Consider the following 10,568-nt stretch of genomic DNA (forward strand, 5'->3'; position numbering starts at 1 on the left):
TGCGCCCGCTCAGGAGGGGAAAGTGGAATTAAGTGCAATATCTTGAACAGATAATTCCCAAGGATCTCTTAGACTTGTATAATTGGTGCTAAGTGTGGCATTGAATGGGAGTTGCTTGATTTTCTGATAACACTTGAGCGATCTTTGATTACACATGCACATGTATGTACATCCATGAACAAGACCACATTCCTACTCCAAATAGCAGCCTCTCCAACCCAGATTTAAATCTAACAAACAACTCTAAACTTTAAGATACTTGTTATCCTTTTTAAAGTTAGTGCAAATATTTTAAATATTTAACAAAGTTTCTTTTAAATATTCAGATTTCTGATTATATAGTCTGACAAATGGGGCCTCTGGGAATTGTCTGGCATTGATTCAAAAGACCAGCTGAGATTAGCAGAAGGAAGGCCTGGTTTTTAGGCTTCCATTTCACCCATTCATTCTGATGCTCTCAATTTGTTCATGTTCCCCTAATGCCCTGACAAATGGTCGAGGATGCTTGAGCTGCTTTGCATGTGCCCAAGTCGAACACTCTCCTCACAGTGTGTTGCTTTATGAAGTTACTGATTAGTGTAGATGGACTCTCAGTGACATGGCCATCCAGTAATGGTCTTAGCCCACAAGCAGAAAACTCTTGCTATGTGGAAATTGTTCACCCTGCAAGTGTCACTTCAGCCTTACCTCTGCTAGTGCAGAATACCTTTCTGAACTCTGTTCCTGCAACTGACAGCATTATAGGCTAGACTAAAGCATTTTGTTATGTACTTCACTGTAATACCTGTGAGCTTTAGTCATGGACCAGGACCTCACTGTGCTGTGCACACTGTACAAACAACAAAAAGATGGTCCATCCCCCTGAGAAGCTTACCCTCTAAGGGTAAGATGTAAGGATTCCAAATGGAGACACAGACATATGGGGGAGTACATGGAAATAACGAGGCATACGGGGTCAGCATGCTAAGCAGTGTCTTAGCACATTGTAAAGTTTCTTTGTAGGCATCATGCATAGCTGGATAACAAGATGGCTTTGCAGGTGTTTATGTGGAGCTCCTCCCCAGCATGAGGAGGAGTGTGGGTGAAAGTACAAAGGTGCTTGTTTGAAGATTCAGCATGTAGGCAGTGGAGGCTGGCTGGCCTCAGGGGCTGACGAGAGGCCGGTGCTGACAGCTCAATAGCTAATTGGGGATAGGGTGTGAAGGGCCTGGAAAGTGAACACAAGCAGCTTTATGTTTGATGCGATGGATAACAGGGAGCCACTGGAGGCACACAAAGGGAAGGGTGATGTGGGTAGAATAACAGGTTAGGAAATTATCTTTGCTGCAACGTTCTGAATGGATATGAGTGGGGCAAGACTGCATTAGTCCAGGCTAGAAAGAAGGATGCTGTAGTAATCAGGACATGAAGTGATGGCTTGTATGGATAGGAAAGGACATAAGAGAGCAATATTAAGCAGAAAAAAAATCAGCAAGATTTAGACGTAGCCCAGCTGTGAAGATCTAGACAGAGGTGTGAATTGAAGATAATGTGCAGGCTATTGGCATGCAGAGTGGTGCTGTTGTCTCCAAAGTGATAGAGAAAAGAGGTAGCAAGGAGCGCTTGGTTGGGGAGGGGGAATATTAAGAGCTCAGATTTAACCATGTTCAGTCATCAGCTCAAGCTCGACATCCATGAAGAGATGTGGGGGAGAAAGGCTAAGACTTCAATTTGGACAGAAGGAGACCGGTCTGGAGCAGAGAGGTAGATCTATGAGTTGTCTGCAGGGAGATGGTAGTTGAATTTGTTTGCAGTAGGATTATTCGGAGATAAGGTGTAAGGGGAGAAGAGAAGGAGACCAAGGACAAAGCCCTGTGGAGAGGATGAAGCAAAGGACAGATTGGAAGAGCGATTAGCGAGGTAGGAGGAGAAGCAAGACAGAGTCAGGGAATCCAAAGGAGGACAAAAATTTCAAGATGAGTCTGGTTGACTGTGTCAAAGGCAGCTGACAGGTCAAGGAGGATGAGGATGGAGTACCGTTTGAGCTTTAGCTGGGAAGAGAGACATCATTTGAGACTGTGACTTGAGACTAATTGAGTTGATGATTAGTAAAGAATTGTTTTCAAAAAGTGAGTAGTCCTAGCTGAACTGACGACCAAGGATGCTTTAACTGGCTTTTGTGGGAGGTAATCAATCTTTGAAAGATAATGTTTGAGAGGGAGTTTCATCTTCCTATATATTCTGTGTGTTGTATCTGGAACAGGCCAGATCCTTTTAATTTTTTTAAATGTGCTGCATCTTGTTTCAGGGGGTCAAAAAGAAGTTGGAACTGGCAGCTAACAAGACTAAGAGCTGGAAAGATAAAGTAGCTCATCATGAAGGATTAATTCGATTAATAGAACCAGGTGCGTAATCAGTACAGAAAATACAAATTAACAGAGCTGATTGTGCCTTTATGATGTATCCAAGAAAGGACTTGGAGCTCCTGCCTGACTTATCCAGGGCAGCCTTTCCCTTTACCTCATCAGGAATCACTGCAAAAACCGCATTTTAAAATAAGCAATTTTAGTAAAGAGGTGACCCTGCAGAATCTAGGGACTGTGTTTTTTCTGACTCAACATATAGTGGATTGTGCAAAATCTTTAAATTATTTTGAGAACAAAGATTATATCACAGTTTCATGTTATCCTCTGTTTCTTTGCTGCGGAGCCAAGTAAACAGTGTCATTATGACGTACCAGAGGGTACTGTCAGCAGTGACAGGCTTAGAGCAATCTGGTCTCTCTGCCAGCTCCTTTTTTGTGAAACCAAAATTTGAGTTAATAAGCTTCGTGCTCTCTGAGGTCCTACTCCTTCTCTAGCAAAAGTATTATTTCTGTTATCCAACTGCCTAGGAGCCCTAGTCATGGTCCAGAAGTCATTGTACAGATACAGAACAGTAAGATTGTCCCTGCCCCCAAAAAGAGATTACACTAAGTGATTGGTTAGTTGTGCCGCAGGCATGGACAATTACAAAGAGAGGGCTGGTGTCCTAAGGGAAGGGAGAAAATCTTCGAAAAGCTGACAGAAGTAAGTACTTGTGGGTTTTGGACACGTATGCAGATACACTTCTTGTAGTAGTAGGTACGTAAATTGCCTTTAAGTCATGACAGGTATTCTGAAAAAAGCAATTTGGTGAGTGGAATGGGATCATTTTTATTGTATCTCTGCAAGAAGTACATAAAGAAGGTAACCATGGATTTTTAAAAACTGGTTACCTTCCTCTAGCCAACATATGTTTGTTACCTCACTTCTAGCTGTGCTCCATCTAGCCTGATGTAGCCAACAGTAATTTTACCTATGGAAAAATGTCTATTTTATGTCAAATATTCTAATGTCTTCCAGGGTCTAAGAATCCTCACTTAATTACTAACTGGGGACCCGCAGCCTTCACTGAAGCTGAACTTGAGCAAAGAGAAAAGAACTGGAAGGGGAAGAAGGCAACTTCTGAGTAATGAAGGCAGCTGAAATCTCACTCCACAGCAATAAAATGTTTGATCATTCCATTTTATAGTTCAAATATGGCTTACTGCTTGTAATAATTATGTTCAAAGCAACATATTCTGCAAATGCTGTCTACAAAAGGATCTTTTATCACAACAGTATACAGGAGCTGTCATGTCTGCAATTTTCCCTCCAACGCTTAGCTTCCAGAAACTGCTTTATTTATATGGAAAACATTATCCAATTTTTCAGCTGTAGATTTTTATTTAAAGAATAACTTCGGTCATAGAATAACCTGTGAAAAAATTTATGACATAACCTATCAAATGCGGTCACATTGTTAAGTGCTGTTATGTTGTGTTTCTAAAGTGACGGAACTGCTTGCCTATATCTTTAGGTAGGCAGTGTCATTTAAAATAGGAGATGGGACCCATATCAACCCTCCCCTCCCCTCCCACTGCCAATCATAATCACCTTTTGCCCTTCATTTCATCTCCTCCACTGGACATGTAGGACATGTCTACACTGCAGTAGGCTCAGACTCAAGCCTAACCCTCTACACACAAATCATGCTACCCCAGGGTCCCAACTTGAGTCAAGCTGGGACCTAGCCTTCAAACCCTATTGCTTTGCAGTGTAGATGCAGTCCCACTGGACTTGTGCTGGAGGAATCTGCCAAAAATATTCCTTGCGTCAATCAGGTGTTCCAACACTGCACCATGAACAAAGGGCTAAAGCAACCATGTGTTAGGAAGTCTGGGATATGGGTAGTTAGACTCTGGATTGGATCAGGAAGTATCCAGAACGGGACCCAGGCTTCAACAATTCCTATTATGCACTCAAGCCCTAGAGTAACAAACCCAAAACTGGAGGATGAAATTTCTTCTAACCCTGAGCTTACATTGCAGTGGAGACACCCTTATTTTCCTCTTTGTGGCTCTGTGACTGTACAATGGCCCATTTCCTCCTGCAGCACTGGCCCCTGCTGAAGGCTGGCTTCTCTTTGCACTGATGCCTCTGAGCCAACACTCTATTGACCTGACAGCTCTCTGTGCACCACCACTGTGTACTTCATAAATCACATTTTGAGAAGCACTGGTCTAACACAATGGGGAAAAGCAGCACTTTAGGATTATGGCTGTAGTGCAGTCTCTAGGTGGAAAAGCAGCTGCTGCCCCAGCTGTCTTAAAGCTTATGTCTTCAGTTCATGGACTGTGGTTAAAGTCTTTAAATCATAATTGGAGGTCTTTTTAAAAGCCATGCTATACTTCAAATAAACCATGGCCTTGATTCAGACATTACTGGATGAGGTTCTTTGGCCTGCATTATACTAGAAGTCATAGTAGTCCCTTTAAGCCTCAAAATCTGTATGGCATGTACAGGCCCCAGCTGAAGGAGACATACTCCCACCTGTGTACCTCTTGGCACTGATATCCTGTGCTCAGGGCAGCTAGTTCCTCACACTGCTGCAGCCACATTCTGTTTTTAGTACACGAGGGAGTATCGCTCTGAGCTGGGAACAACAGCCCCCATTTGAAGTGTAGCCATGTCCTATGAGAACTATTATGAAATAGGTGAGATGTTAAAAACTCTTTATGGACCAGGTTCCACCAATTAAGGAAGCAGAAAAACTTTTAATTGGGATGAAAACTTCATTAACCCAACATTCAGATGCCACCCCCTCACCTAGTATTATTCCCTTTAAATAATAACACAAACCTTTGTCACCGAACACTATGAATCCATCCAATTATACTAAAAACATTCCAAAGAACTCTAGCACACGGTGGGTCTCACAGCAGGGAAAGCCATTTGTTTCTAAAAGTAATATACTACATGTTTCTGCTTTGTAGACATTCTCCCACATAAGGGAAAGATGTCAGTCAATTCCTGAGAAATAGTTCCCCAAATGCCCCATACTCACGCATAGGGCCTGCTAGTCAACTTTTGCCTTGCACCGCTATGAAACGTACAATTCTTAACTTCAAATGTTTAGTGCAACTAAATGTTAAATTATTGCATAGTTAAATATGAAAGTGAATGTTTTATAACAAACCATATATTTGTGTACAGAACAGTATTACTAAGTGAGTCAGTAAAATAACAGAAGTAGAAACTGTACAATGCTGAACAAAAAACATCCTTCAGAACTGGAACGCTCCTGTTTTTATTGGCTGGAGAATAGAACACCAGGGGGATCTGAAATCAGACATTTTTAATGGGTGGTTATATTTTTATACTAATTAATTGAACTCATAATGTTTCAATAAATGGGAGATACACATTTGAGTGCTAGCAAATCCTAGACTTTCATATTTGTAATTACTGTACAGTAAACTAATATTTCTTTTAGTTTACTAATAGGACTACAATTGTTTACATAAGAACCATGTGCTAATAGCAGAAATACTATCATAGCTATACATTGTTAAACGGGTAAAGGAAGAGCTGGAACAGTATAACTTACAACCATCTCCCCCACCCCCACCCCCACTTTTTTTTTTTTTTTTTTTTTTTTGCATGAACAGTGGAAGATGTATTGGGCCAACTAATTTTCTGCTGTCTTTTTTGTTTTTTTAAACTTGTCCAAAATATTTTAAGGAAATACCAAATGATGCAGACCTTTTTTACTGTTCTTTAGAACTGGCTTTTTAATAAAATGCAAAAAAGTTATTTACACTTCTAGAGGAATGTGTACACTTTTCTTTGGCTTCTTGGAATGGGAAATGGGCTGTACCACAACAGCACATCTATTGTGCTGAGCAAATGAAAAACCAATTTAGTCAGCATGCTACTGACCACATTCAGAGACTATCCACACTAAGAGATCAGGATACTTTGGGCTTTAGATCTTACTATAAGCAATAAAACAATTTTAGGGACATTGTATGAAATACATTTGTTATAGCCCTTGTCTTTGTAGTGGTTTAACTTGTCAACACTACTCTGCACAAAGTGCTCTTTACAATAGTAGTTGTACCTCTGTATTCTCAGCTTCCAGGACCAACTCTCCCATTCTGCCTAGCAGTGTGCTAGAAGTAGGGCCTTTAGATTAGCTTCCAAACACAAGGTGCCGCAATTTGGCAAGGAGTTCAGGCTAAGTGGATCACTGCAGCTATATTACTTTGTAGCTTCCTGGCACCCTAAGGAAAAAAATGCTGCCAAGTAGTTGAGCTCTGGTGGAGCTGAAGACTAGTGTTGCAAATATTCAGTGCAATCAGCTCTTAAAGGATTCCTGAGAGGGCTGCAGGGGGATGCAAGGTATTGTATAGGGACTGTAACCTCAAACAAACAGTCTGCCCATCCCTCCATTGCAATGCTTCTTTGTCTAAGCACAGGAAAGACCAACATACTCCCAAGGCCTTTTCTACATTACAGCTGAAACTTGGTTAGTGAGAAAATGTTTTATAATAGGGTTGGTTCCCTGACCGGGGCCTTTTTTCTTAAGAACTCCACTCCCCCTCTGGAGAGCATTTACTAGAGTTGAAAACAGTTTGGCTGCTACTACAGCCCCATGGAGACCAATACCTGTTTCAGAAAATGAGGCAGTTGTTTTAAGTCATTTTCCTTGCAAGGAGTCTACTTCAGATGGATTTGGCACACTTTAAAAACAAACAAACAAAAAAAAACCCCACTGTTGCTAACACCAGTATGGCGCCACCATGGATAGCAGGAATTGGGAGCTCTAGCATAGATGAGGCTTCTCCTTCCACAAGCAATTTTTACCACCACATTTTCTAAGCAGTTTTAAATGCCACTGGCCACATACACTGTTGGCATCACCAATAGGAGCAAAACCAGTGGTAGCAACAGTGGGAAATGTCCCTCCTCGTTTGGGGAGGAAAAACCCTAGTGTAGATGTCTAGCAGGAAAGGCGTTACTGTACAGCACAGTTCTCAGCATCACCGTGGATGGTAGTTTTATTCAGAATGAGGAGTAGGTCTAAAAAAGAACTTGGGCCAGTTTCTTGGCTGCTGTAAATAAAACATAGCGCCAAGGGATTTCTGCTTTGCATTTAGGTCACACATTTAATCTGTCTGGTGTGAATTTAGTCAGAAGAAGGTGGCCCCCCCCCTCTTCTTTCTTCTGCTCCCATCTTTTATAGACTCCTCCTTTCCAAGTCAGCTTCCCCATCCTACAGATTGCTTTGACTACACCATCTTTTTGTGCATCTCCCAGGAGCATCTCTAAACCCTTCCTGGGAGTTGGTTTGGCACAGCAGAAAGCCCTCAGAGTCCTTCAAAAGATGGGAAATTATGGCCAAATATCACAGTGCAATAATTTCATCTGTCCTGGAAGCTGTACCAAACATTTTCTGATTCTAGCAAATACCTGTATCAACCCTCTTCATGGGGTTTTAAAATAAAATTACAATGTGGCATCTTTCTAAAAAAAAAACCTCATCAAATCAGATTTCTGTTTTGCTGCCCCAGTTGATGAATAGTCATTACATTACTTCATTGGCTTTGTCTGCTTTCAAATGTTAAATCTTGCGAAAGATACTGCATATTTTAAAAAGATCCCCACCCTCCCATTTCAAGCATACTGAATAGTTGCACTTTGAATCAAGTCCACTTAAGCTACAACATCCACATTAAGGATATGTTTGAGTCAGTCAGTGTATTGGGTCATGAAACATTGCAGCCTGGAAAACCACACCAACCACCAACCCTGCTGTTTCCTGCAAGCCCCAGACTTACAGAAGATTATAAGAGAAAATGTTTATAAGGCAGTTCTTGGTGAAATGCTATATTGGGCAAGAGTCTGCTCTGGAGATCTCCGTTCAAACATTGCTAAGGAAACGACAGCCCTGCTCCCACTGAAGTCAATGGCAAAATGCCTGTGCCCTTCAATAGAAGCTGGCCTGCTGCCCTTACGTGGTGCATTCCAGAGCACCCTGAGGGCGAGCTGAATGGGTGCCTTTCGGAGCAGCAGTTAGATGCAGGAGTGAGCTTATTTACTAGTGTCTCCTTGATCCCTCTAGGCCTTAACACAGCATTGCTCCTTTCCCCCAGCCAAGCTGTAATACACAAATGTCCGTGTATAACTTGTGGGTGTCTCCCACTAGTATTCCTCCTCAGAGCTGGTTTGGCAGCCCTCAAAAGATGGAGAGGCATGGAACAACACTCACACTACAACAACTTTGTCTTCCTTGGTAGCAGTCCCAACTCATTTGCCTATTACAGATTGGAAGACGTCAGCCCTAACTCTTATTTATCTTCCTTAACCCCATATCTACCTGCAGTAACACACACATAGTTTCTACCTGCCAACTGTGACTAGATTTTTAACTTGGGATCCTTCCAATGTTACATACACAGGTGGGTCTCTGTTTTCCTAAGCAGACAGTTGCAGCCTTGAATCAAAAATCCACAGCAGCAAAACTAAATTTCTCCCATCAGTTCAGGCTTTGTAGCATGCAAAGCTTCCTTCCCCTAAGAGCTGTGGTGTGGCAGCAGGGCGAGAATGTTACAAACCGCAGCATTACAGCCACCAGAGTTACAAATTGACCAGTCAACCAAACACTTCATTTGGAACTGTAAGTATACAATCAGGCAGCAGTGAGACAAAGCAAATACAGCACAATACTGGGTTAAACATAAACTAAAGGGAAAGCAGCATTTTTCTTCTGCATAGCAAAGTTTCAAAGCTATATTAAGTCAATGTTCAGTTGTAAACTTTTGAAAGAACAGTAACAGTTTGTTCATCGTTATGAACACCCTCTAGTCCCAAGGTATTTGTAACGCTGAGGTTCTAATGTAAATGTGGCTGTGAGTTCTATACAGTCATTGATACAGAACAAGTTTGATCTTACCGTGCCATCTAGTGGTGATTTAGAATGGTGTCAGCAATGGGGAGAGCTTGCCCACGGTTCAACCTCAGCTGTAGCCAACACACCTCAGCTCAGGCTTTAAGCATGGTTTCCCAAAGGCACTCCACATGGTTTGTCTATGCTAGACAAATAAGGTACAAATCATGAACAGGTTTGAAGCTAATAGCAATAAACTATTGACTGCAGGTTCAGTAATTCTTGAGATTGTGCACAACTAATTAAAATGGTCCATTTTAAGAAAGAGGGCCCAAAACTATGTAACCAAATCCAAACCTGCATCCAGAACCTAATTATAAAAGTGACTCTTCTCTCCATAAACCACAGCCTCCAAACTGCTCTGGTTCCAACACAGCCCCTATTTACCACTGTTCCCTCTGTGTCAGGAAGGAAGAATTAGCTTTTTGGATTGGAGTAGTTTACAGCTAAGACTTTTAGCTGCAGCTAGCTGCAAGCTTCAGCTATTTTGTGAGATGAGGCGAAGAAATTACTTGGCTAACACAAGTGCTGAGGTTGTACAGACTATGTCCCTCCCCACAGGGACTATTGAGTGGTGTGGGGGTAACATATTTTACATCAGACTAATTTAAAATTATTAGGATGGGTGTTGCTACAAACATAGATGTGAGGTTGATGGAAGAAGGGCAAGGAAGAATGAGGTGGATCCCAGCAGATACTGCCCACCTCCAAAAGAAAATTAAACTTGGAACAATATGGTCTGATACAAAAATCAAAAGGCTGCTAACACCATTTTCTAAAGATAGGAGAGAGTGGGATTTAAAGGGATAGCTCTTCACACCCATGTGCTCTTCCCGGAGGTCTCTTTAAACCAAGACACCCCTCACCCCTATTATCTCTGAAATTGGATACAAGGATGTGGCCTGATCCCCAGGGATAAGGAAAAAGGCTTTATGTTAATAGCAGTGGGTCAAAAGGCAGTCCCATGACAGCCATAACAGCATGTTAATAAAAAGGCAGCAATGATTCCCACAAATACCAGACACTGTAGGCAAAACATTAAATATAATCAAGATTTTCACTGACACAACGGAGGCAAAACTACTCTCAGTTATGCATGGGCAACATTTTTTTTGACCAATGCTTTTTTTCTGCTATAAAATACAGACACAAAGATAAACTTTTTGTGAATGTGTGTCAATTTAATGTAATTCCAAAAATGCAAAACATTTTGTTTCAACATTTTTAAATGAACTATTGCAATTCAAAATTACTTGTTTTTTTTGATTTGCTGAAAGAAGTTTTATTTTTAGGTTAAC

General features: G+C 41.4%; 1 protein-coding gene across 2 annotated transcripts in view; it reads left to right on the forward strand.

Moving 5' to 3' along the window:
• The window catches only part of SWAP70 (switching B cell complex subunit SWAP70), a 55,510-nt gene extending 51,987 nt beyond the window's left edge, over positions 1 to 3,523 (forward strand). For both annotated transcript variants that reach the window (XM_050955092.1, XM_050955093.1), the window contains exons 11-12: positions 2,288 to 2,384; positions 3,363 to 3,523. In XM_050955092.1, coding sequence (XP_050811049.1) covers positions 2,288 to 2,384; positions 3,363 to 3,472 — 207 coding nt within the window. In that variant the 3' untranslated portion in view covers positions 3,473 to 3,523. The remainder of the gene's footprint in view (positions 1 to 2,287; positions 2,385 to 3,362) is intronic.
• Positions 3,524 to 10,568: the final 7,045 nt, after the last annotated feature.

Source organism: Gopherus flavomarginatus, chromosome 5 (genome assembly GCF_025201925.1).
Source record: "Gopherus flavomarginatus isolate rGopFla2 chromosome 5, rGopFla2.mat.asm, whole genome shotgun sequence".
Classification (NCBI taxonomy): Eukaryota; Metazoa; Chordata; order Testudines; family Testudinidae; genus Gopherus; species Gopherus flavomarginatus.